Below are 26,732 nucleotides of genomic sequence, written 5' to 3'. Positions count from 1 at the left end.
AGGGCAGATGGTGCACGGCCTGGTGGGCCACTGGAGAACTTCGGGTTTTCCTGAGTGAGGCAGGAGCTTGCAAAGGTTTTGGTTTTTGCTTTGTCTTAATTTTCCTTTGTTTAGGGGGTGGGTGGGGAAGGGGGAGACTGTCATTTGATTGTATAACTTCAAGTACCTGAGCTATATCATCAGTCTCTTGAAATTTCAACACACCAACCTTCCATTTCCAAATAGCACAAAGCAAACAATAAGCATCTATTTTCTATTAAAATCTAGTCCTTAAAAGTACAGAAATTCATGCTCCCTCCCACAAACCTGAGAATGCTTTCACGGCCTGCTGATTCCATGCTTGGTGGCAGAGGGGGACGTGACGGTGTCTGATTTCTTCTGAGTTCTCAAACTCTATGATTATTCAGTGAGACAACTTCCCTCTTTGTCATGAAGAGAGGAGCGATAGACTTGGGAACCCTCCAGAAGGTCCTCCTTCTGAGCAACCTGAGTTTCCTTGAGGTCACCAACCATGCCCTAATAATCTTTGCATCACAGGCACCCAGAGCTGCCCTTGGCCCAGAACAGACACTCTGAGTGTTTGTTGAATGAGTAATCGGGTGACAAAGCGATTCAAACAAGAGGACCTGTAACACTTGCCATATCACTGCTCATGTCAGGGAGTGTGCGGAGGAACACACCCAGCCCTGAGGTCTGCTGGTGGGTACCCCCAGCAAGGGGTCCCCCATACCCTACTGCTTCCAGTTCCCACCTGGAAGAAGTGGATATTCTGTCTGGCTCCAGGAAAGCCCCTATTTCCTAGGATCCTGTTTCTACTTCAGGATTCATGTATTAGTCACTGGGCACAGTTCCTGAAGGCCAGCTCAACACTAGGCCCCAGGGGACCCAGTGAGAGGCAAACAAAGCCATCGGGGAGGCGGGGAAGGGGGAATGACGTGGGGGGAACTTGTGGAGCTCACAGTCTTCCAGGAAACACAGACCTCTGTTTTAGTTTCCTGCGGCTGCTATAACAAAGTACAACAAACTGGGTGGCCTGAAACAACAGGAATTTATTCTCTTGCAGTTCAGGCAGCCAGAAGGCCAAAACTAAGATTTCAACAGGGTTGGTTCCTTCTGGAGGCTCCGAAGGAGAATCTGTTCCATGCACCTCTCCTGGCTTCTGGTGGTTGCCAACCCTTGGCGTTCCTTGGATTGTGGCTAATCACTCCAATCCCTGCCTCTGTCTTCACGAGGCCATCTCCCCTTCCTGTCTCTGTGTCTTCTTTTCTGTCTCTTATAAGGACACGTTGGATTCAGGGCCCATTTAAATCCAGGATGATCTCACCTTGAGATCCTTAATTTAATTACTTCTGCAAGACCCTCATGCCAAATAAGGTCACATTCACAGGTTCAGGCACATGGGCATATATCTTCTGGGGGTCCACCATTCAGCTTATGATAGCAGGCAAAGTAAATACTTCCCGTGACCGGAGAGCTTGGAGAGACGATGCATGGTGGGCCCCAGGCGCACAGGCCAAGGGATAGGAGCTTGTCAGGGTGCAGAGAGGGGCCATTGGAGCTGCGGCTCTGTGGATGAGGCTCCTAGACAGACCAGGGGCGTGGAGCAGGAGGCCCTTGAGGCCTGGTGTGGGCGAAACAGAGAGAGCAGGAGAGAGTAAAGTGGGGCGTGCCCAGGAATGAGACAGGCCCAGAGTCAGGGCCCTTCTGAGACTGGCCCCCATGCTTGAGGCAGAGGAGAAGCCAGTTGAAAGAGCTTGAGTCAGGAGGGACACGGCATGAGTTGCTTTTGCCTGGAAGTTGGAGTTGACGTCTGGCTGGTTTGTCTCAATGGGGGCTCAACTTTCCTTGGGAAGATTAGGCTGGGCATCAGTGTGGCCAGGCCTGACTCCAGATGAAATAGTTCATCAAAGTATTTTAAAAGCACATGGCTTTTTTGTGGGGGTCATCAGCAGAGGAAGGGTGGGAACTGACTTAGGTGCTCACAGGTGACTTCTGGGTGTTGTAGGGCTGGGGGGGGAGGGAGAATAGACCTGGGGACGATCCAGGGTGGAGCTGGGAGGTCAGGGAGAAATTGGCTGTGGGAGGTGATGGGGCTGGACCAGGTGGTGACCAAGGAGGTGGTAGGAATGACTGGAGATGTATTTTGAAAGGAGATCTACCCCTTGGCCCTCCAGAAAGCAGCACTACTGTTGGGTTTTATGGTGACTTCCTGAAATCCAGCAGCCAAAGGCAGCTGCTGGCACTGGGGCTGAGACTTGGGGCCACAGGACCTAGCCCAGTCAAGCCCACCTCCTCTGCTTCCCCTCAAGGTCCATCCCGCTGAGTCAGTCCAGTCCTGCCAAGCTAATAGGGGGAGTCAAACCACAGGCCACAAAGAGCCAGGCAATCAAACTCTGAGATCACTCTGGCCAAGGCAATGTCCCTCAGCAATGTCTCTCCTGGGTCTAACCTGTCCCGCACATCTCAGGAGCAGGCCTCACATGCAACCTACACCTCCAGAGGGATGTCATAAGTGCTGGGGGAGGAGCTAAAGCATCACACCCATGAGTTGCTGTGCAACTTTGAACCCAGTGGCTCCCCTTCTTTGAGCCTCAGTCACCTCCTCTGTAGAATGGGGGAGATATCCAGTGGAATTACTCCTGAAAAGCAGCCAGCACATGGCCTGGAACACAGTAAGGGATCATAAATGTATCTATTTCTATCATGTTTCTGTTATGAATGCTGTGTTATTCACCACAACAGTTTAATAATAGCAGCTGATGTTCACTGAGCACTTACTATCTGCCCAGCACCATTGTAGGCATTTGACACAGAATAGTTCATTTATCCTAATATAATCATCATGACTTTAGGAAGGGGCTCCTGTCCTGATCACCATTTTACAGATGAGGCGACTGGGTATAGGGGGGGAAGGGGCTCACCCTGGGTCACACAGCTGGTGAGCAGTGCAGGTTATGGAGGAATATGACTGTATCCTACCCCACACGTGAGATGAACTGGAGGTGGAAAAAAAGACAAAGGAAAAGAAAAACCATAGAATGGGTTAAAAAAAAAAACTTTGTGATTTAAGGGTACAAAGAGCCTCCTTAATGAAATGTCGCAGGCACAAACCACAAAGTGTATGTTTTATTACAGTGAAATTTAAAATTTCTCTCCAACGGGACTTCCCTGGTGGTCCAGTGGCTAAGACTCCCCGCTCCCAAAGTAGGGGGCCTGGGTTCGATCCCTGGTCAGGGAACTAGATCCCACATGCTGCAGCTAAAAGATCCCTCATGCCACCACTGAAGATCCCGCATGCCGCAACGAAGATCCCAGATGCGGCAACGAAAATCCCGCATGCCGCAACTAAGACTCAGCACAGCCAAATGAATAGATGAATATTTTTTTTTAAATTTCTTTCCGGGGCTTCCCTGGTGGCGCAGTGGTTGAGAGTCCGCCTGCCGATGCAGGGGACACAGATTCGTGCCCCGGTCCCGGAAGATCCCACATGCCGTGGAGCAGCTGGGCCCGTGAGCCATGGCCGCTGAGCCTGCGCGTCCAGAGCCTGTGCTCCGCAACGGGAGAGGCTACAACAGTGAGAGGCCCTCGTACCGCAAAAAAAAAAAAAAAAAAAAAAAAAAAAATTCTTTCCAAAGAAGGATAACATGGACAAAGTGAATCGTCATATGACACAGTGGTAGACTACATCTGCAATGTCTAACACTGTATCCACCTCACATGGTTGTTAGGAGAGTTAAATGGTCTAATAAATATAAAGTTCTTAGGTCAGTGCCTGGCACATAGGAAGCTCTGCCTAAACATTATCTATCATTATTGAAACTGACAAGGGTTCAATAACCCAGTGCTATCTAATAGAACTATGCAAGCCCATATGTGACTTTAAATTTTCTAGTAGCCACATTAACATAGTAAAAAGAAACAGGTAAAAATAATTTTAATAACACTTTTTATTTAGCCCAGTATACCCAAGTTATTGTCATCTTGACATGTAATCAATATGGAAACTAATTAATGAGATGCGCTATTTTACATCCTCTTTTCATTCTACTAAGTCTTAGAAATCCAGAATGTATTTTACACTTACAGCACATCTCAATTCGTATTAACCATATTTCAAGTGCTCAATAACCACATGTGGAGAGCGGAGTGTCACATTAGACACATCATATTGGACAGTGCAGATCTAGACTCTGTGGGGAACACGTGCAAATCAACAAGAAAAAGATAGCAACCCAAAGTGCAAAATGGACAAAGAGTATGAACGGGCAATTTACAGAAAAGGAGAACCTGAAGGCCATCATGCAAATAAGATGCTCAAAACGATTAGAAATCAGAGAAATGTAAAATAAAGCAATGGTGATGTCACTTGACAGTGAGTCAGAGTGGCAAGAATTAGAAGTTGGGTAATGCCAACGGCTGGTGGAGATGTGGGGACATGGGACCCTCCTGCAAAGCCAGTGGATGTGATGGGGCTACCTAGCCCGGAATGCCACATAGCAAAACTGAGTATGCCCGGAGACCCAGTATCTCTGCATCCAGTACTCTCCCCTAGGGAGAGTCTCACCAGGTCCCTAAGGGAGCGTGTCCAAGGCTGTTCATTGTGGTGTGGAGAGATGGAGGCTGCCTGGTTTCCATCCTTGGAGGACAGAGGAGTAAGATGTGAGGGGTGCACCCCCTGAGACACCAAGCAGAAGTTAGAAGAAAAGAGATTCAAGAGATTAGCAATACAGATGGATCTTCAAGACAGAATGCAAAACAAACAAACAAGCCGTACAGTACTGAGTGGGAGAAAAAAGTAAAAAACCAAATATAATAGAACTCTCATATAAAACAAAAGACAAAAGCAAGGGTGCCTATTAAACCTACTGGAGGGTTGCCGCTGGGGATGGGAGGGGAATAGGGGTATTTTTTTCAGGTGTTTATTTTTAAAATTTCAAAGCTATAGAAAACTTACAAGAATAGTAAAATGAGAGACTTCCCTGGTGGTCCAGTGGGTAAGACTCTGAGCTCCCAATGCAGGGGCTCAGGGTTCGATCCCTGGTCAGGGAACTAGATGCCCACATGCATGCCACAACTAAGAAGTCCTCACACTGCAACTAAAGATTCCCACAGGCTGCAGTGAAGATCCCACATGCTGCAACTAAGACCAGGTGCAAACAAAATAAATAAATAAATAATTTTTTAAAAAAAGAATAGTAAAATGAATACCCATATACCACTCTCCTAGATTCAGTGGCAGTTGTTACTATTTTGCCATATTTGCTTTCTCTATCTCCCTATATGTTAATAGGAATGTATACCATCTTATAATATTGTATATAAAATGTTGTGTGTATATATATATATATATATATAATTTTTTTCTGAAACGTGACAATTGCAGGCATCATGAATTTAACACTAAATAATTCAGTGAGTATGTCCTAAAAATGAGAACATTCTCTTGTCTAACCACAGTACAACACTCACACTCAGGAAATGTAACATGGATATGATATTATCTATTGGGTTTGCCAAAAACTTCGTTCGGTTTTTTCCGTAAGATGGCTCTAGTAGCACTTAGTTGTCTTTAACTTCATTCGAAACAATTTTTTCAGATTGTATTGTGACAGCTGTCATATCAGCGTGCATTAAAAAAAAACATCAAAATTGGTGAATTTTTGTGTAGTAGCCATTTTAATCTTGAAGATGGAGTGAAAAAAGCAACATTTTTGGCATATTATGTTTTGTTATTTCAAGAAAGGTAAAAACGCAACTGAAACGCAAAAAAAAAAGATCTGTGCTGTGTATGGAGAAGATGCTGTGACTGATCGAATGTGTCAAAAGTGGTTTGCGAAGTTTTGTGCAAGAGATTTCTCGCTGGATGTTGTTCCACGGTTGGGTAGGCCAGTTGAAGTTGACAGAGGTCAAATCGAGGCATTAATTGAGAACAATCAATGTTATACCAGATAGCAGGCATACACAAAATATTCAAATCAAGCACTGAAAATCATTTGCACCAGCTTGATGTTTGGGTTCCATGTAAGTTAAGTGAAAAAAACCTTCTTGACCCTATTTCTGCATGTAATTCTCTACTGAAAAGTAACAAAAACATTCCATTTTTAAAACAAATTGTGACGGGCGATGAAAAGTGGATACTGTACATTAATGTGGAACAGAAGAGATCCTGGGGCAAGCAAAGTGAACCACCACCAACCACACGAAAGGCCGGTCTTCAGCCAAAGAAGGTGATGTTGTGTATATGGTGGGGTTGGAAGGGAGTCCTCTATTATGAGCTCCTTCCGGAAAACCAAATGATTAATTCCAACAAGTACCACTCCCAAGTAGACCAACTGAAAGCAGCACTCGACAAAGAGCGTCTGGAATTAGTCAACAGAAAACACATAATCTTCCATCAGGATAACGCAAGACAGCATGTTTCTTTGATGACCAGGCAAAAACTGTTACACCTTGGCTGGGAAGTTCTGATTCATCTGCTGTATTCACCAGACATGGCACCTTCAGATTTCCATTTATTTTGGTCTTTACAAAAGTGAAGAGAGAAAATTTTCTTAGTGAGAAAATTTCCATTCCCTTGAAGACTGTAAAAGGCACCCGTAACAGTTCTTTGCTCAAAAGGATAAAAAGTTTGGGGAAGATGGAATTATGAAGTTGCCTGAAAAATGGCAGAAGGTAGTGGAACAAAACTGTGAATACACTGTTCAATAAAGTTCTTGGTGAAAATGAAAAATGTGTCTCTATTTTTAACTTAAAAGCCAAAGGAACTTTTTAGCCAACCCAATAATGTCCAGTTAACATTCAAATATCCTAGGTTATCCCTAGAATATCCTTCATTGCTGTTTTACCTTTTTTTTTGAAATTTTTATCAAGGACCCAATCAAGGATCAAACATTGATTTTGGTTGTCTTCTCTCTCTCTCTCACTTTTTTTAAAAAATATTTATTTATTTGGCTGCATTGGGTCTTAGTTGCGGCACGTGGGATCTTAGGTGCAGCATGGAGGATCTTTCACTGCAGCACACAGGCTTCTCTCTCTAGTTGTGGCACGCGGGCTCTAGAGCACATGGGCTCAGTAGTTGCGGCACTCAGGCTTAGGTGTCCCACGGCATGCGGGATCTTAATTCCCCGACCAGGGATCGAACTCATGTCCCCTGCATTGGAAGGCAGATTCTTAACCACTGGACCACCAGGGAAGTCCCTGTCTTCTCTCTTTTGTCTCCTTCAATCTAGAACTGTTTCCCAGTCATTCATTTGTTTAATTAATGGATTGATTTTGCCTTTCATGACATAGATCTGTTTGAAGAGTCCAGACCATTTTGTTTTTGTTTGTGTTTTTGTTTTTTAAAGAATGTCCCGGGCCTCCCCGGTGGCGCAGTGGTTGAGAGTCCGCCTGCCGATGCAGGGGATACGGGTTCGTGCCCCGGTCTGGGAGGATCCCATATGCCGCGGAGCGGCTGGGCCCGTGAGCCATGGCCGCTGGGCCTGCGCGTCCGGAGCCTGTGCTCCGCAACGGGAGAGACCACAGCAGTGAGAGGCCCGCATACCGCAAAAAGAAAAAAAAAAAAAGAATGTCCCTCCATCAGGATGTGTCTGGGTTTTTCCTAGTTATTAGATTCAGGTTACACACTTTGGGCAGGACCAAGTTCTTTGAAAGTGATGTTGTGCCCTTCTCAGTAATACATCACAGCAGGGAACACAGTGAGGACAGCCTGTTCCAGCAGTGGTGAAGTTTTTTGATCACTTGGTTGAGGTGGTGACTGCCAGCTTTCTCTGCCCTGCCTTTTCCAAGGTACCTTTCCGCCACTGAAATTAACAAGTAATCTGTGGGCTGGTTCTTTGAGATTGAATATCCACTTCCCCATTGACAAAGCACTGCCTGAATCAATCATTCATCTGGTGGCTGCACAATGGTGCTTTTCTAACTCAAACTTTCCTTCTGCATGTATTAGTTGGCATTCCAGAACTCTCTCCCTCCATCCCCCAAAAGGGACAGAGATAGCACTAAAATCTGAGCTCCTCACCAGCTGAGGCTTCCAGCCTCTTGAGCTATAAAATCAAGTAGGAAGGAGACGTCCGGTGTTGCTCTGTGCCTTTGGGCAACCCCTCCCCCCTCCCTGGGCACTTCCTCATCAGTCAACAGGTGGATTCAGGTGGATTCTGCTCAGGACTCTGCTGTCCCCATGTCCCACATACTGTCCTCTCCAGGTGTGTAGGAGGCAGCTCAGACACCATGCACAAGCAGGGCAGTGGACACAGTCCCACAGAGGGCACTGGCCTAGCCAGAGGCAACCGATCACTCAGTGGGGGTGCCAGAGGTCAGCAGAACAGGAAGAGATGGACAATAGCTGTGCCTGTTGCCACAGCAGTTTCAGTATTTGCCAGCTGGGTGGGGCCGGCCGGGCAGCCTTCAGGAACTAAGCCCAGGGCCCACTCTCCCCTCTCAATTTGTCCCTCTGCAAGCCCTAGCGAGGCCTGGAAAACGCAGCAGCTCACCCAGGGAACTGCAAAGACCCAATCGTTCGTTGAGGTTTGAACAGTTAGAGGTCTCCAAGAACTACAATTCCCAGAACGCACAGCGAACTCCTGGTACGGCCCCAGCTGTCTGAGTGGCTGGCTTGTTCCTAGAACAAGGAAATCTCACCTGTCCTAGGAACTGAGCCTCCCCGCCTGGGCAAGGTGCATTTGGGTCTTTGTTTCTTGGACCTGCTCCTGCCGGAGAAATCCCGTTTCAAGCCAAACCTGGAGATGGTGAGATTACCTAGTTCTTTCATTCGCACATGTGTACTGAGACCCTGCTCTGTGCCAGTCTCGGAAGTGGGACGGGAGCAGGGAGGTTGCGGGGAGCGGGAACAGAGATGTAATAGACAGGCTCATGAAAGTCAGCTCCCTGAGGGCAGAGGCTTGGGTTGGCTGGGTACCCTTCGTAATCTAGCACTTAGTATGTGCTCAATAAATATTCGCTGGTCAGCCAGCAAGCGAACAGGCTATCTTGCCCTTGTTTTCCGTTCCATTGCACCCGAAAGGTGCTTTGCTAGCTGCTTTGCTAGTTCCTACGATATTGTACTCTCCTAAAGTGTGCTGTATCTCTAGACTGTCCGACCTCCAAGCCTTTAAACGCCCTGTTCCCTTTACCAGCAACACATTCAATCAGCTTATTCGTCGATGTGTCTGTAGAGATAGGACAGAGCCTGGCACGGAGCAGGGCACATTAAATATTTGATGAGCGAATGAATGAATGAATGAATGCCCTTGTCCATTGTCCATCCAAGACGCAGGGACACTCGGGACCCTCCCTATTCATCTCAGTCCCCCGCCCGCCCAGAATGAATGCATCTTTTGACCCGCCCCGAGGACGGCCGGGGTGGGGCATGTGCAGGCCAGGCAGAGGACTGGATTGGGGGCTGCCCTTGGCCCCCTCCAGGGTCTCCTAAAGTGTCCGTTTTTCTGGACTTTGGGAGTTTGCATCCCCTCCCCGAAACTCAGCCTCGGTCAACTGACTCCCACGACCAGCCTCCCGCCCTCTTACCACCCAGGGCACCCCACACGGACACTCAGCCAACAGCACGTGGTCAAGGGGCACCAGCTTCCCATTGGCCGCTGGCCTCCTTCCTTCCCCGAGATTGGCCCGGCCCCAGCCGCAGCTCCCCCCTCCGCAGCCTTGCGGTGGTACAGCCCGCCGCGGCTTAGGAGGGGCGGGAAGGTCCAACGCCTCGCGGCACGGGGGAGGTGTCGCGAAGAGCAGGGATCCCTCTGGAATGTTTCCTTCGGGTCCCCCGGGGCGGGGCGGCGCGGCTTGGAGCGGATTGGCCGCGAGCGCCGGGCGGCCGCTCCTGATTGACCGGACGCGGGCCCTGGCCCCGCCCCCCTGGTCGTGGCTGAGGGAGAGGCCCCGGCCCGAGTTTGCGGAGGGCCGAACCCGGCGCGCACAGGGCGGCATTGGCGGCGCCGCAGGTGAGTGTCACCCGCGGGCGGAGCGCATCGCGGCCGCTTGCGGGATCCCGGCGCGGACCCGCGGGATCGCGGACCCATGGGGATCCGGCCGATTCTGCGGTATGGGGCCGGCCCCATGGACGCGGCTGGACGTCTAGGCTGAGCGGGGGGATGCCCGAGGCCCCTTCCCAGAGGGCCGGCCGCCTGCCTTCCAGCTGGGGGCAGGGGTAAACGCCTCCCGCCACCGGGATAGGGTCTCCAGCCGCACCCCAGCTCCCCGCTGCCGGGATGGGGTCTCCAGCCGCACCCCAGCCCCTTGCACCTCTGGACAGTTCCCATCCCGGCGGGGACAGGCGCAGGATCGGTATTTCTGAGCCCTGCCCGGGCAGCTCCCCGAAGCTGGCCCAGTCCCAATCCTCCAGGGCCTAGGGGGACCTTGGGAGGACCGAGGTTCCGAAGATAATAATGAAAAAAATCACCCCGGCTAGCATTTATTGAACACTTCCGTGTCAGGTATTTACCACATATTTATCATTGATTCTCAATACCTCATGGAAGGTGCTGTTACTTCTTTCAGAGCTGAAGCAGCAGACCCAGAGAGGTGGAGTGACTTGCCCAAGGTCCCACAGCGAGTAAGTGGCAGATCTGGGACTCAAACCCATGCCTCAGAGTCCAGAACTGTAGTCTCCACCACTATACAAGATGCCCGGTGGCTCCAAAGCTCAGGTGTTTCTGACCAGCTCCTTCCATTCCATTCCCTCCAGCCAGACACGCCATCTGGGGCACACCTGCTGGTCTTTGCTTTCACCAGCTGCTCAAACAGGAAGCTGTCCCCATAGCCCTTTTCCTCTGAGCTGGAAAGGCAAGGCCAGAATACCTGGGTCCTGAGAAGAGAGTGACATCTGCGGGAGAGATAGGCAGGGGTCCAGCACCGCTGGGGTTCTGTGCCTCTTGGGCCCCCCTGGTAAGCCTGGGCCCAGGACGGTAGGCGTTCTCCCTGGAAACACCCAGGAGCCGGTTTTTCAAGACTGATTCAGAGGCCCTCCTGCCCTCCTCTCTCAAGCAATACTCTGCTGAAAAGGGGAGCCTGGACGTGGTGTCCCCCCCTCCCAGCTTTTGTGAGCTCCCAGGAACCCCCTTCCCCACTTCTTGCTCCCCTCACTGCAACTCTGTGTGGCTGTGAGCTTGTTGAGTTTCAGGCCCTTCCCAGGGAATAGAGGGTGGGGATGCTGGGATTGCAGCCAACCTGCTCGATGCCCAGGGCTGAAACTCCTTTTCTCCGTACCTGTGTTCAGGTTTGAGGGGAGACTGGGAATGTGGTGGAGAGGTGGCAGTTAGCAGGTCTACAGTGGGCATGTTCTGAGGATAGGGGAACTCAGAGAGTAGTCAGAATGAGGGCATAAGACACATTCATTTATTCTACACATATTTATTAAGCACCAACTATGTGTCAGGTACTGTTCTTGGCACAGAGGATACAATAGTGAACACAACAAAAATCCCTGCTCTTGGGGAGCTGCCATTCTAATTGGGGGAAACAGGCAACAAACAAGTTAACAAGTAAATAAAGAAAATACTTGCAGAGGGTGATAAATGTTATGAATAAAATATGAGGGAGTGGCATGGTAGAATCTGTGGGCAAAGGGGGAATCTCAGAGAAGGTAACTTTGTAGCCAAGGTCTGAATGACAAAAAGAAGCCAGCCTTGTAAAGATCAGGCAGGGGGCACAGCCAGGGCAAAGGCTCTGAGGAAGGACCAATCTTGGCATGGTGTGCCTGGGGCAGGAGAGGACCCAAAGCAGTGATTCTGCAGGGGTCTGGGGGTCACATTAAGGAGTTCAGAGCTTTTCCTCCATCAGGTGGGAAACCGTTGTAAGATTTGAGGCTGGGGAGTGACGCTGTCTGGTTTATGTTTTAAAATAGAGACATGAAGTTAAATAACAACCTAAGACTGGAAGACAAGAGTTCTGCCAGGGCAACATGTAATTACGTTCGTGGGCCTGAGTAGTTTGGACCACAGGGCCGGTTCCAACAGGCTGGGGCAAGCTGGGGAGGCTTCCTGGATGAGGTGGCCTGGAGTAGGCCTTGGCAGGCAGAGAGGACTGGGATGTTCCTGGGCAGGGCAAGGGAAGAAGCAATAATGACAATAATAATAACAACTTCCTTAGATTGATGTCAGGCAAAGTGATAATTGAGTTACTTGCATAATCTCTTTGGATTCCCATAAGCACTCTGAGAGACAGGAATTCTGCCCGTTTTTCAGATGAGGAAACTGAGGCCCCATCAAGTGAAGTGACTTCCCCACAGCCACACAGCTGGTAAGTAACAGGGGTGGGAGTTGAACCCACACCACTGTGCTTCTTCTGGCCTGGAAAGCAAATTCATTAATCACCCACTTTCCTCACCACCATTATTACCCTCTCCCGGGTGAGGACACGAAGCCAGCCTGAACCAGGGCGTCAAGTGTAGGCAGAGTAAGGATGTTGGGAATTGGTGATCAGGATGTAGGGACCCTGGGAAAAGGAGGGAGTTTGAATCTTGGCAACTGACTGAAAGATGATACAGATGGAAATGGTAGTAATTGTCACCAGCATTTATGGAACTCCTATTGTGTGCCAGGAACTGTTCCAAGCACATGTATGATTTCCTTGGAACTCAGAGAGGTTAAGACACTTGCCCAAAGTCACACAGCTAGTAGCGGATCCAGGTTTCAGATTTATGTTCTTAGCATTCTGCTAAGATGTATGGGGGGTGGTTGGAGGGGAACCAGGGGAGGTGCTGATGTGGGAGAGTTTTTTTGGGTGTTTTTGGTTTTGTTTTGGTAGCATCATTGAGTGTAGTAAAATAACTTGACAGAGCAGTACTGGTTTATTCATTCAGAATTTATTTCATTTCTAGTATCTAGAACATATAGATTGCATTGCAATTAAAAACAGATTCAGTCCCTGCTCGGAGAACTAGATTCCACAAGCCATGCAGCGTGGCAAAAAAAAAAAACCCAAAAAAGTCCCCGCAGTTATAAAAAATGGGTAAAGACTTAAACAGGCAGTTCACAAAAGGGCAAATCCAAATGGCTAATAAATGTATTAAAAGTCATTTAGCATCGTTGATTAGGAGGGGAGTGAAAAACAAAATGACAGTATCTTCGTTGCTACATGAAGCACTTATTCTGTCCAGAATTATGCTGGGAAGCAAGGGATGAGGGACTACAGAGGTAGGACTCGTACTTTTGCCAGGGAGACAAGACCCTACTGAGGGCAGGTGCTACAGCCTGTGCTTCTCTGGCTCCCCAGAGCTGCAGAGAAGCTGGGCGCAGAGACTGGTGGGCTGGTGAATATTAGGATCATTCGTTCATCCATTCATTTATTCCACAAATATTTATTAAGCAGCTGCTATATGCCAAGCACTGTTCTCTGCACTAAGAAGAGAGGAATGAATAAGACAGGCAAAGTTCCCTGCCCTTTCAGAAAACAGACAATGAACAAGCTAAATGAATGAAATATGTTTTCCACCTGAAAGAGGTGAGAGAGTGAGTTGTGTGGATACCAGAGGGCACAGCCAGTGCAAAGGCCCTGAGGCTGAACTTCGCCTAGTGTGTTGAAGGAACAGGGAGGAGGCCCATGTGGCTGGAGGGAATGAGCTAGGGGGAAACTGGGAAGAGATGAGGGCATGCAGGTAATGTGGGCAGATCATTTGGGGCCGGTGGGCCAAGGGGAGGACATTGACTTTTACTCCAGGTGAGGTAGCGGCCCTGGGAGGGGTTGGAGCAGAGGACAGATGTGATATGAGTTATGTTCTACAGTATCATTCTGGCTGCTGGATTGACAAGAGACTGTTGGGGGCAAGGGTGGAAGCTGGGAGACACAGAGAAGGCAACTGCACTGATCTAGGTGAGTGCTGATGGGGCTGGACCAGTGATATTAGAGGAGGTGTTGGAGAACAGATGAATGACTGAATAAATGAATGAGGATGGTGCAGCCCAGGGGCTCATCTGAATCCAGGACGGCCCCCTGGAAGAGGAGCAGAAAGTCCCCTTTACACAGAAAAATATAACTTGGCATAATTTGATCCTCATCACAACCAGGCGGATGGAATGTCCCCATTTGCAGACCAGGCATCTGAGGCCCAGAGAGATTGAGTCACTTAGGGGACAGTGTCACAGTGACGAACTTGGGCTTGGGAATCAGACCTGAGGGTGCAGCCAGCTTCTGTGACTTTGGACATGTGACTTAAAAATTAAATCTGGACTCTTTCCCGGCCTACAAGGCCCCTCCCAGTCACCTCTTTTACCTGCCGTCTTCATGTTCTCCCATTGCTCACTTCACTACCATCAACCACACTGGTCCCCAGCTGATCTGTGAGTCTGCTCAGAACCCCCGCTGACTGCCACCGCACTCAGACCAAAAGCCCAAGTTCTCCCTCTGGCCTACAGGGCCCTGCACAGTCTGCCTGTTACTTCTCTGCCCTCACCTTTTCCTGTTGTCCCCCTTACTCTGATCCAACTACATATGCCTCCTTGCTGTTCCTCAAACATGCCAAGCACATCCCCACCTCAGGGCCTTTGCACTGGCTGTTCTCTCTGCCCGAATGTTCTTGACTCATATCCTCCTATGGATATTTCTTCCTGTCTTTCAAGTCTCAGATTCAGCCTCACCTTCTCAGGGAGGCCCTCCCTGACCTTGTCTGTAGAACTTGTCTTGTTTTATTGTCTTCATAGCATTCTTAGAAATTATATTAGAGATTTACACGTTTGCTTGCTCACTATATATCTTCTCCTCTGGACTATGCTTCTGGACAGCATGGACAGAGCCCCAGCTAGCTATCCTTCTGCAGCACCTTAGGCATGAATTAGAAAAATGCAACGCTTCCTCCCATCAGACACATCACCAGACCAGGGTCTGGTGCTTTTGCACAGTGAACAACCAGTGTAACTGCTCATGGTGGCCCTAGTCAGGGACCTGTTGCTTGTCTTTTTTTTGTGTGTGTCTTTTTTTTAATAATAGAAGTTTTTTTTAATATTGCCAGCATACATTTTGTGCAGTGTTTCAATAATGAGCTTGCGTTATTCACAGAGATTTTTTTCTCACCTTCATGGGTACATTTGGTAGCAAACTTTTATGAAATTATTAACTACAGCTTTGAATTATAATTTTTTAAATTAACTGATTAATTTATTTATTTTTGGCTGTGTTGGGTCTTCGTTGCTGCGCGTGGGCTTTCTCTAGTTGTGGCGAGCAGGGCCTACTCTTCGTTACAGTGTGCAGGCTTCTCATTGTGGTGGCTTCTCTTTTTGTGGAGCATGGGCTCTAGGCGCGCAGGCTTCAGTAGTTGTAGCTCATGGGCTCTAGAGCTCAGGCTCAGTAGTTGTGGCGCACGGGCTTAGCTGCTCCACGGGATGTGGGATCTTCCCAGCCCAGGGCTCGAATCCATGTCCCCTGCATTGGCAGGCAGATTCTTAACCAATGTGCCACCAGGGAAGTCTGAATTATAATTAATTAAAGATGTTTTTTGTTTGTTTGTTTGTTTTTTGGCTGTGCCATGCAGCTTGCAGGATCTTAGTTCCCCAACCAGGGATTAAACCCAGGCCCAGCAGTGAAAGGACTGAGTCCTAACCACTGGACTGCCAGGGAATTCCCTAATTAAAGCTTTTTAAAACATATACACACACGTGTATGTATCTCCTTAAACACATACACATATTATATATATATATATATATACATACATATGTATGTGTATTTGTAAACTCTCAGGATTTATCCATATAGGGCTGTTTTCTTCATCCATTAACCATTCATCAAAGGCTCCTTATTTACTCCGGGTAAGGAAATGTGGAACCTTGCTTGTCTTATTGAAGGCAATATCCATATTGGTGCATGGAATATAGTAAGTGCCCAAAACATTTGTTTGAAGGGAGGGAGGGAGAAAGAGAGAAAGAAAGAGAGAATAGAGGGAGAGGAAAGAGAAAAGTGTGTCAGTCAGGACAGGTTTTGCTGCAATAACAAACATCTCCAAAATCTTAGTGGCCAGACTCAACAAAGGTTTATTTTTTGTTCCTGCTACATGTCCATTGCAGCTCAGTGGGGGATTCCATTCATTGTCATCACTCAGAGCCTGGCCTGCTGGGGCCACCACCACATCAAATGAGGCTGGTCACCCTACCAGGAGAAAGGGACTTCTGGAGGCTCTTGCTCCAGTAATTAAATGCTTCAGCCCAGAAATGTCATGTGTCATTTCCTCTCACAACTCACTGGCCAGTACTGGTCACATGCCTGTCCAGTCACAAGGAGGCCAGTAAGTGCCATCTGCCTACATGCTTTGAAGGGGGGAGTCAGAAATTTTTAGCACACAGCATTAATGACTGTGACCAGTAGAAAAAAAAAGAGAAAATGTAGGCTGTGAGTTTCCATTTTTTCATCTGTTAAATGGGCATAATCACATATTATGGTATATCACATAATCACATCGTGGGGGTGATAATATGGTCCCCATGATGTGGTGTGAGGGTTAAGATACAGAGCAGTTAGCATGGGGTTATGATAGATATTAGCTGATATTATTACTTCTGTGCAAGTGTGTAAGTGCTGGGACCAGATTTTTTTTTTTTTAAGTGAAACAAGTAAAGTGTTTATTAGGAGGAAAAAGTACGTGTAAATAGGCACACGGGCGGACTCAGAGAGAGTCGTGCCTTCGTAGTAGTTTGGGTTTTTTTTGTGTGTGTGTGTGGTACGCGGGCCTCTCACTGTTGTGGCTTCTCCCGTTGCGGAGCACAGGCTCCGGACGCGCAAGCTCAATAGCCATGGCTCGCGGGCCTAGCCGCCCCACGGCACGTGGGATCCTCCCGGACCGGGGCATGAACCCATGTCCCCTGCATCGGCAGGCGGACTCTCAACCACTGCACCACCAGGGAAGCCCTTTCGTAATAGTTTGAATTGCTTATATGGGGCATTTCTTCTGGGTTTCCTTTGGCCAATCATCTTGCTTTGCCTGGCTCCGAGCTGGGACCGGATTTCGAACTGAGGCCAGTCTGTTCTCTAAATATTTCATTGGACCTGTGGGGCGAGGCGGCCGGAGGCCACTGCCCAGGCCCTGAGCCCCTTTTCCTGTCCTGCAGATCTCCTGGGCGTGCCCCCTCTTCTCGCTGCTCATGCCGCTGGGACTGGGGCGGCGGAAAAAGGCGCCGCCTCTGGTGGAAAATGAGGAGGCGGAGCCAGGCCGTGGTGGGCTAGGTGTGGGGGAGCCGGGGCCCCTGGGCGGAGGTGGGGCAGGGGCCCCCCAAATGGGCTTGCCCCCCCCTCCCCCTGCCCTGCGGCCCCGCCTTGTGTTCCACACCCAGCTGGCCCATGGCAGTCCCACTGGCCGCATCGAGGGCTTCACCAACGTCAAGGAGCTGTACGGCAAGATTGCTGAGGCCTTCCGGCTGCCAGCTGCTGAGGTACCCACTGGGGAGCCGGGCACCAGGGTCCCTGATGGTGAGCTAGAGAGAGGCCTGAGCGTGCATCCTGTTTGTGAGCTGTGGCTCAGATGGTGAAGCTGCAGATACTGAGGCCTTACCCCAGTGAATTATGGGGAACTGGAGGCCAGGGCTGGATGCTGAATTTCATCCGGCATTGGGAGGCCTGCACCCCATTGGTTTGTGGCGAACTGGAGGCCACAGGCGGAGGCGGCATTCCCATCAGGCATTGAGAGGCCTGTGCCGCAGGGGATTGTGGGGGCGGGTGGCCACAGCTGGATGCTGAGTTCCTATCAGGCATTAGGAGACCTGCAGCCCAATGTATTGTGGGGAACTGGAGATCAGGACTGGATGCTGAATCCCCATCAGGCACTGGGAGGCCTCTGCCCCAGTGGATTGTGGGAATGGATGGCCAGGGCTGGATGCTACATTCCCATCATACATTGAGAGGTTTGCAGCCCAGCGGACTGTGGGGACTGGAGGTCAGATGCAACATTCACTTCTCCATGATTCACTGGGAGGTCCCACCCCAAGGACTTTGGGGGCCAAAGGAAGGGAAGCAAGGAAGGTGACAGTGGGACTGAGCAGGAAGTAAATGCAGGGGTCTCAGTAGGCAGGATGGGTATCTGTGCCCCTTCATTCATTCCACAAGCATTTTCTGAGCATCCACTGTGTGCCAGTCTCTGTACCCCGGAAACAGCAGGGAGTTTTTGCTAGGACAGAAACCCAGCCCTAGTGGGGCCCTGCCCTGGCTCGGGTGGTGGTCAGGCACTGTGATGGGGACCCCCAGGCCTTTCCCAACAGGTGGCGATTAGCAAAGGGCACAGGAAGGAGGTGAGGGTTGAATATCTCCCACCCCTGTAGGTGATGTTCTGCACCCTCAACACCCACAAAGTGGACATGGACAAGCTCCTGGGGGGCCAGATCGGGCTGGAGGACTTCATCTTCGCCCACGTCAAGGGGCAGCGCAAGGAAGTGGAGGTGTTCAAGTCGGAGGAAGCGTTGGGGCTCACCATCACAGACAACGGGGCTGGCTATGCTTTCATCAAGGTGCCTGGGGGTGGGGCACCCAGAGTCCTGAGGGTAAGGCCTACCCATAGGACCGAACGGCAGAGCCACAGGGACTGACAGCTCCTTTCCCCACAGCGCATTAAGGAGGGCAGCGTGATTGACCACATCCAGCTCATCAGCGTGGGTGACATGATCGAGGCCATCAACGGACAGAGCCTGCTGGGCTGCCGGCACTACGAGGTGGCCCGGCTGCTCAAGGAGCTGCCCCGAGGCCGCACCTTCACGCTGAAGCTCACAGAGCCCCGAAAGGCCTTCGGTGAGGGGCTGCCTCCTACAGCCTGGGTGGTCCCCTTCACTTGGGCCCTGGCTGCAGTGCCAAGGGCCACCAGCAGGTGGTGCCCAAGCCCAGCAGGTCACAGTGGAAAGGGGGTGGGGGCAGCTCCACCCTGCCCTGGGGAGGGGCTGCTGGCTCTCCGCCCAGCCTGGGAGGAGGATGGAGGCAAGGAGGAAGCTGCCCCCACACCCAGCTTCCAGGAGCCATTAGCCTAGCCAAGCGCCCCCAACCCTGGCCAATTCCCCACCCCCAAGAAGCCAGGCTTGGCTGCCCAGTGCCAGCCCCCCCCACTTTTTTGTCTGGCTTCATTAACTCTCAGGAATGGGCCCAAGGCCCCTGGGGTGGTGGTGGGGGACTCTGACACACTTCCCCAGGCAGATAGGGCTGGTCTGTGGCCCAGCAGCTATACCCCCTTGGCCTTGGGGAAAGCAGCTGGGGACCCAGGACCCACACCGTTCCTGTCCCTCAGGCCCTGGGGACAGAAGTGGCCCCCTCCAGTCTCCCCTCCAGCCTTTTCCATTCCTAGCCCCTGGCTGCACCTCCTACACCCGTGCCAAGCCTGAGTCAGGAGTCCTGCCCTCCTGGGGTCACCTCAGCCTCCAATTCCCCCAAAGCCTACAGAAGCTTGGAGAAGGTGGAGGGTTGTCTGAGGCCGAGATGCCTGGGTTCCTGCCCAGAACATGCTGGAATTGGGCTTCTCCAGCCCTCACCCCTTCCCTGTCTCCCACAGACATGATCAATGTGCGTTCAGGGGGTGGCCGCCCAGGCTCCGGTCCCCAGCTGGGCACTGGCCGAGGGACCCTCCGGCTCCGATCCCGGGGTCCTGCCACAGTAGAGGATCTGGTGAGTGTTCCAGCTGGGCCCCAGCCCTCCTTCCCTGTGAAATTCATAGGCAGCAGCATCACCTCTTAGTTGAGGGGCTCTGGGCACTGGATGCAAACCCACCTCTGCCACCTCCCAGCTCTGGGACCTTTCTTGGGCAAGTGGACCTCAGTTTTCTAATCTGTAAAGTGGGGATAGTGATACTGACACTTTCACAGTTGTCACGAGGATGAACTGTGTGTTTCTATACCGAAAGTGGTAAAAATTGTACACGGCACTTAGTAAGTACAATTACAATTATATTCCATTATTATGATGTTGTTGTCCCTCTTCCTGCCCTCCAGCCTTCAGCCTTTGAGGAGAAGGCCATTGAGAAGGTGGATGACCTGCTGGAGAGCTACATGGGCATCAGGGACACAGAGCTGGGTAAGTGGGGGGCGCCTGGGTCTGGGGATGGGTGGGAGTTTAGGGGAAGGAGCTTCTAGGTCCTGTGGGGCTGGGTCTGCCCTGAGCACCTCTGTCATCTGTGCCTCCATTCTGCCACCCCCCCCACCCCCCACCCCACCCCCGCAGCGGCCACCATGGTAGAGCTTGGAAAAGACAAAAGGAACCCGGACGAGCTGGCTGAGGCCCTGGATGAACGGCTTGGTGACTTCGCCTTCCCGGATGAGTTTGTCTTTGACGTCTGGGGAGCCATTGGGGATGCCAAGGTTGGCCGCTACTAGGCCTCCCGCTGGACCTTGAGATGACTTGGGCCAGGCCTGGTGGGAGCCTCTGGAGTGGAGACACCATGGGCTGGACCCCAGCGTCCAGCTCGGGCCCAGCTCAGTAGTCCGAAGATGATGCGGAGCGGAAGTGGGGCCCGACCTCTGCCCCCCTCCAATCGGTACCACCCCCTCAACAGTTCCCAGCCTGGCTGGGGTCCCCAGCCCCCCACCCCACCCCCGCCCTGTTCCCCACCTACCTCAGCCGGGTCAGGCGCGGGGAGGGACCAGCCAGATTGGGCGGCCACCCCCGCCCCCAGTACTTTCCGCCTCAGCTGCCAAACTGGTCCCTCTATCTCCCTGGGGCCTTGGGTTCTGTTTGGGGGTCGTGACCTCCCTAGTTTCCTGACGCAGGGCATGCAGAAGGGGGGTGTCCCCCTCAGCAAATGCAATAATACCCTCCCCCTGCGCCACCTCCGTCCCCCCCGAGGAGCCCCCACTGTGGAGTCTGTTACCTCTGCATTTGAAACATGAGTCTGCTGTGAAGCCCCCAGACGCCCTCCCTCTCCTGCCCCCCTGTGTCTCCCTCAGCTCAGCCCCAGACAGAAGGGGCAGGAGGGATGATGGTGGTGGGCTTTCATATCTGAATTTGCTGTCTGGAAGATAAAGAATCTGCTGTTGGACCTGTGTGGCGGCTTCGGGGTGGGAGAGGAGGGTGGGCCGGGGCTGGGAAAGAATGCAGCAGCTGAAATCCATCCTCTTTGGGCTCCAAATCGAATTAGGAGCTGGCCCCAGCCGCCCACCCCCTCCCACCCGTTCCGCCTGAGGAAGCTCTTGGCTGCAAGCCACCAGGCTTCCAGGCAAGGCCGGAGCTTCTCGGCCTGCTGAGGGTGCAAATCTTGCTCCCTCTTGAACAAGGCTCTTGCCACCCCTGGCCTGATGCGAATGGTGGGCAGGAGGCTGTGGGTCCTTGCCTGCTCCAACCCAGGGCCATGGAGAAAGAAAGATGGGGTGGGCTTAAGATGGAGTCTCAGGCCTGCCCTGCTGTGTGCTGATGGAGAGGAACCCCACCCCAAGGCTGGGGGGGAGGAGTCATGATGCACCCCGACCTCAGCTGACTCTACATGTGGGGTCTGCCAGCGTCCATGGAGTACCATACTTTGTGCCGGATGTGCTTGTTTTGACAACCCACTTCATCCTTAAGGATTGAGGCGGGGATCAGGGAAGGGCGGGGGGTGGCGTCCTGGCCAGACCTGGAGGGAAGAGCGAGGATCGAAGTGGGGGGAACCAGGCCAGAGGTCCCCGCAGGAATGTTTGTGGGCAAGCTGAGAGGGGAGGTCTAAGCCCGCCCGCTCCCCATTTCCAACATGCAGGCAATGGGTCCTGGGAGGGGGCAGTGGGGAGGACCACCTGGACGGGGGCGGGGACGGGTTACTCTGGGCATCGCTGGGCACCTGTGGGCACTTTGTGTGTCTGTGCTAATATACAGTTCCGGTTATGAAGGGGTGAGGCTGTGTGAGTCTGGGTGTTGAGCAGGTAGGACTGTGTCTCAGAGTGTTGGTGGTTTGTGACTGTGTTGAGGGAACAGGGTGTGATGACTGTCTTCGCATTCCAGGGTGTTTGTGGATATCACTGGCAGGGCTTCTGTGGGGAGTGTGGCCGTGTGACAGCATGTGTGCCTCTGGGTGTTGCTTTTGCTAGGGTGGGGGGTGACCGGCTAGATCTCGGGGTGTCCAGGCACCAGGGGGTGCCACTCCTTGTGTCTTGGGTGTATGTGGCATGTACCTGTGGGGCCTGTCTTGGACTGTTAGAGGGCGTCTCTGGGTGACATTGGGGTGTGGCTGGGGGCTGTGTCAGTGGTAACAGTTGTGTGCACCGCTCAAGGTGCTGAGTGAGACTACATTTGCCAGCACTAAGGGGTGTGATGGTCTCTTTCACAGGGGGCTCTATTTCAGGGTGTTAGCGTCGGTAACTGTGGGCCCATCTCTGGTGCTAGAGGTGAGACTCTCAGTGTGACGATGGCTGACCCCAAGTGGCTGCTGCTGAGCTGGGAACAGGCCATGACGGTGGGGGGTCTCAGGGTGTTAAGGGATATGATTGTGTATCTTCGAGTGTGTGACCGTGTGTGTGCCGCTCAGGGATGCGATCCTACTTCTCAGGGCAGGAAGTGAGGGTGCAGCTGTGTGGCCACAGGTGCGGCTGTCTGTGGCTTGGGACGTGTGTGTGCTCATCGCATCCTAAAGCAGTATCTAGGAGACAGTCCACTGGTCACCGATCTTCCTGGTTCCCCTGCCCCCCTTCAGCCTCCTCCCTCTTCCCTCCCAGAGTTTGACTCGCTGCAGCCCTTGCCTAGGCTTTAAGCCCCTGTGTAAATAATGGGCGGATCTCCTGGTCAGGCTAGGCATGACCCCAGCTGGTCCACCCAGGGCACTGCCCACCACCACCCACCCAACACACATGAAGGCTCTGGCAGGGGAAGGGGGGTGCTGCTCTCCCCACGCAGGGCTAGCCCTCCAACCTTGCAGCCCCGGTGGGGGTAGTAGCACCACTAAGCCGCCCCAGCCTGCCCTGGGCGACATTCACGTTTTCCAGTGTTTAGATTTTATCCGCTTTATTAATGAGGCAGGCGAGAGGCCCACGCCTGGGAGGGAATGGGGCTGCTCCCGCCCCACCAGGGGGAGCGGGTCACGGGGGCCAGGCCAACTTCCCAGAGCCCCCCTTACTCATGAGGGGAGCTGGGGCCTGGAGCGGCCCATGACCATTTCCAGGAGTACGAAAAGGGGGTGTCTGTCACCCCAGGTTCCCTGAAGGCGTGCGCTGGGTGGAACGGCCCCTGGAGGCTGGAGCGGGCAGCGGGAGGAGGCTGGGAGCGGGGAGCCGCCCGGGGAGGGAGGGAGGGAGGGAGGGAGCGGCCTGTCGGAAAGCTCGGGCGCAGCAGGCTAGGGCGCAGCAGGGCAGCAGGGACCAAGCGGCAGGCGATGGGGACCCTGCGTCCCAGGCAGCTCCGGGTAAGAAGGCTGGGGCACGAGGATCTCCAGTGGGGGAGGAAGGCATGAAAGGATGGGACCATGGCTCCCCCAGCCTGTCCTTCCTGTGTTCCTTGACTCTCAGCCCATCTCTCTGTCCCTGTTGATCTTACTGTCTGTCCAGCCTCCCTTCACATATGACCTAGCAGGCAGTTCTGACCTCTCAGCCCTCACCAGGGGCTATCAAGGAATGGGTGGTGACGGGTTAGCCTTGAGGCCTCTGGGGCAGGGACATGGAGCTGGCAGGAGCGGAACTGTGGGCATCCAGGGTGAGGCAGCAGTGGGCAGAGGTAGGGCCTGGGTGAGAGACAGCGATGGGGCTCAGAGATGGGAATGTGGGGGACAAGGATGGGGCTCTGGGGACAGGGGCAGGGCTGTGTGGACAGAGATGTGGCCAAGGGGACAGAGACGGGCTTATGGGAACAGGGATGGAGCGGTGGGGACAGGGATGTGGCCCTGGGGAAAGAGACAGTGTGGTGGAGAGAGATGTGCCCAAGGTGGCAGAGGTGGGGCTGTGAGCATCTAGGATGGGACTGGAGTAAAGGTGACATAGTGATGGTCAAAGATGGGGCAGTGGGGTCAGATGGTGCCCTGGGATCAGAAATGGGTCAGTGGGGGGCTTCCCTGGTGGCGCAGTGGTTGGGAGTCCGCCTGCCGATGCAGGGGACGCGGGTTCGTGCCCCGGTCCGGGAGGATCCCGTGTGCCGCGGAGCGGCTGGGCCCGTGAGCCATGGCCGCTGGGCCTGCGCGTCCGGAGCCTGTGCTCCGCAACGGGAGAGGCCACAACAGTGAGAGGCCCGCATACCGCAAAAAAAAAGAAAAAGAAAAAAAAGAAAAGAAATGGGTCAGTGGGTATCAGATGGGGCCGGGGGCCAGGAATTGGCTGTCAGAATGGGAGGTGGGTGTCAGAAGTGGGTGGGTAAGGCCCAGAGGTGGGGTCAGAGACAGGTGAGGCTGAAGCCAGGTGACCCTGGTGGACAGGGCAATGAGGGCAGACTGAGGCCTGGAGCAAGAGGTGGGCTGGTAAGAGGAAGAGGAGAAGGAGTGGGTCAGGAATGGGGCAGCCAGAGTCATTTGGAGTTGCCATGGACAGAGGGTCCATAGAAGAACTCCATGGGGTCAAATGGGTCCTGATGATCTGAGATGGGACCACCAGCTGGTCCCAGGCCAATGGTGGAACCTCACCTTCCCCTCCTCTCCTCTCCCCAGCCCCACCCCCGGCACCTGACATGAGCCCTTGCGGGCCCCTCAACCTAAGCCTGGCGGGCGAGGTGACCACGTGTACAGCACCCAGGGCCTCCAACACCTCCGCCGGACCGCTGTCGGACCTGGCGGGCGCGTCACCCGCGCTGCCCATCTTCTCCATGACGCTGGGCGCCGTGTCCAACGTGCTGGCGCTGGCACTGCTGGCGCAGGCCGCGAGCCGTCTGCGGCGCCGCCGCTCGGCAGCCACCTTCCTGCTGTTCGTCGCCAGCCTCCTGGCCACCGACCTGGCGGGCCACGTGATCCCGGGTGCGCTGGTGCTGCGCCTGTACGCGGCGGGGCGCTCGCCGGCCGGCGGCGCCTGCCACTTCCTGGGCGGATGCATGGTCTTTTTCGGCCTGTGCCCGCTGTTACTGGGCTGCGGCATGGCCGTGGAGCGCTGCGTGGGCGTCACGCGGCCGCTGCTGCACGCAGCCGGCGTCTCTGTGGCCCGCGCGCGGTTGACTTTGGCCGCGCTGGCCGCCGTGGCCTTGGCCGTGGCGCTGCTGCCATTGGCGCGCGTGGGCCGCTACGAGCTGCAGTACCCGGGTACGTGGTGCTTCATCGGTCTGGGCCCGGCGGGAGGCTGGCGCCAGTCGTTGCTCGCCGGCCTTTTCGCCGGCCTCGGCTTGGCCTCGCTGCTCGCCGCGCTCGTGTGCAACACGCTCAGCGGCCTTGCCCTGCTGCGCGCCCGCTGGTGCCGCCGCTCTCGACAGCACTTCCCGACTGGAGGCCCCGACAGCCGCCGTCACTGGGGAGGGCACGGACCCCGCCCGGCCTCCGCCTCGTCCGCCTCGTCCGCCTCGTCCGTCGCTTCGGCCTCCGCCGCCCCCGGCGGCTCCCTGGGCCGTGGCTCAGCGCGGCGAGCCCGTGCCCACGATGTGGAGATGGTGGGCCAGCTCATAGGCATCATGGTGGTGTCGTGCATCTGCTGGAGCCCCCTGCTGGTGAGGGGCGCACAGGCCCCTCCAACCCTGCTCCTTCCCACGCCCTCCGTGCTCTCCCACCCTTTTCCATCCTGGGATACCTGGGTCCTCTCTCCCTGACCCAGCCAGGGCACTGCCCCCTCAAGGCCCCACCTGCCAGAGTCCACCCTTTGCCCTCTCCCTCTGACGTCCCACTCCTCCTCCCAGTCCCCGTATCTTACTCCTTCCTGGGGTCTTTGTAGTTCACCCGACCCAGGCAAGGTTCCCCTGCAACCCCACCCACCTAAGTGCTTTCATTCCCTAGTTTCCTTCCACCATCACCACCCCTTTTCTCTTCTCCCCTTCAATCCCCTGTCCTTTGGGATACCTGGGACTTCTTTCTTGCCCAAGCACACACCCACTGAAGGCCTTTGCTTCTGCCACGCTCTCTAAGGCCCCCACTTCTCCCCTCTCTCCACAGCTCCTTCCCAATTAGATTCCCATTTACCCTCCCCGTGACGTTCTGTCCATCCTCACAGCCTCCTTACCTTCCAGACACGCTCTCATCCATCTCAGCCCTTCGCCGGTGCCCTTTTCTTACACCACCCACCGCTCACACTGTCTTCTCCCACAGGTGTTGGTGGTGCTGGCTATCGCGGGCTGGGGCCCCAGCTCCCTGCAGCAGCCGCTGTTTTTGGCCGTGCGCCTCGCCTCGTGGAACCAGATTCTGGACCCCTGGGTGTACATCTTGCTGCGCCGGGCTGTGCTTCGCCAACTGCTTCTCCTCCTGCCTTCAAGGGCAAGTGCCAAGGGCAGCCCCAGGGGGCTGGGCCTAATGAGGAGCGCTTGGGAGGCCAACTCGCTGCGCAGCTCCCGGCACAGTGGCCTCAGTCACTTCTAGGCGCGCCCGGCGGCTAAGCCAGACCACCCGGGGCCGGCCTCTGGTCCGCAGCTCGGAGACTTCGGGGAATAAAACCTTTTTGCGGACAAGCCCAGGGCGGTGCGTCCCGTCGGGGCTGAAGCACGCTCGCGGCCGCGCGGGGGCGGCAGAGGTACTCTGTACGCCTCCGGGGTATGCAGTTCCGGGACTAGCCACGCGGGGGCGTAGAGACGCAGAGCCGGAGTCGCAGGAGCATACGCACAACGCCGTGGCCGCAGTCTTGGGGCGGAGGCTCCGCTGGGAGCAGAGTGGGAAGGTTGGGGGCCGCTTTTCGCCCCTGCTGCCGTCATGAGTGACTCCCGCAACCATTCGCTCATTGTGGCCCTGAGCTCCCCCACACAACCCCAAGTCCCTACCCCCCAAACTA

The 26,732-nt window shown here is 53.7% G+C and overlaps 2 protein-coding genes across 3 annotated transcripts; both read left to right on the top strand.

Annotated features, from left to right (window-relative positions):
• Positions 1-8,621: 8,621 nt before the first annotated feature.
• GIPC1 (GIPC PDZ domain containing family member 1) lies at positions 8,622-20,935 on the top strand. 2 transcript variants are annotated; one of them, XM_081231472.1, is made up of 10 exons: positions 8,622-8,747; positions 10,507-10,561; positions 12,192-12,246; positions 13,731-13,818; positions 17,043-17,363; positions 18,246-18,431; positions 18,528-18,708; positions 19,457-19,569; positions 19,893-19,974; positions 20,122-20,935. In XM_081231472.1, the coding sequence occupies exons 5-10, from the start codon at positions 17,076-17,078 to the stop codon at positions 20,271-20,273; spliced, it is 1,002 nt and encodes a 333-aa protein (XP_081087598.1). In that variant the 5' UTR covers positions 8,622-8,747; positions 10,507-10,561; positions 12,192-12,246; positions 13,731-13,818; positions 17,043-17,075; the 3' UTR covers positions 20,274-20,935. The 2 variants fall into 2 exon arrangements, with proteins under 2 accessions (XP_081087598.1, XP_081087597.1); XM_081231471.1 differs by lacking the exon at positions 8,622-8,747 and adding an exon at positions 9,844-9,950.
• Positions 20,936-24,409: 3,474 nt separating this feature from the next.
• Positions 24,410-26,462, top strand: PTGER1 (prostaglandin E receptor 1). The gene is made up of 2 exons (XM_081230843.1): positions 24,410-25,467; positions 26,060-26,462. Exons 1-2 carry the CDS (start codon positions 24,508-24,510, stop codon positions 26,324-26,326), a joined length of 1,227 nt encoding a protein of 408 aa, XP_081086969.1. The 5' UTR covers positions 24,410-24,507; the 3' UTR covers positions 26,327-26,462.
• The last annotated feature ends 270 nt before the right edge of the window (positions 26,463-26,732 follow it).

The sequence above is a fragment of the Mesoplodon bidens genome, assembly GCF_964165515.1.
Source record: "Mesoplodon bidens genome assembly, chromosome: 4".
Lineage (NCBI taxonomy): Eukaryota > Metazoa > Chordata > Mammalia > Artiodactyla > Ziphiidae > Mesoplodon > Mesoplodon bidens.
This window is presented reverse-complemented; position numbering and strand designations above follow the sequence as displayed.

Excerpts from the sequence above, each read along its gene's own strand:
- PTGER1 (XM_081230843.1), top strand. The coding sequence starts at position 24,508 with ATGAGCCCTTGCGGGCCCCTCAACCTAAGCCTGGCGGGCGAGGTGACC. Across the intron at positions 25,468-26,059 it reads TCTGCTGGAGCCCCCTGCTG|GTGTTGGTGGTGCTGGCTAT; the intron begins GTGAGGGGCGCA and ends CTTCTCCCACAG.
- GIPC1 (XM_081231472.1), top strand. The coding sequence starts at position 17,076 with ATGCCGCTGGGACTGGGGCGGCGGAAAAAGGCGCCGCCTCTGGTGGAA. Across the intron at positions 19,570-19,892 it reads CTGCCACAGTAGAGGATCTG|CCTTCAGCCTTTGAGGAGAA; the intron begins GTGAGTGTTCCA and ends CCTGCCCTCCAG. Across the intron at positions 19,975-20,121 it reads CATCAGGGACACAGAGCTGG|CGGCCACCATGGTAGAGCTT; the intron begins GTAAGTGGGGGG and ends CCACCCCCGCAG.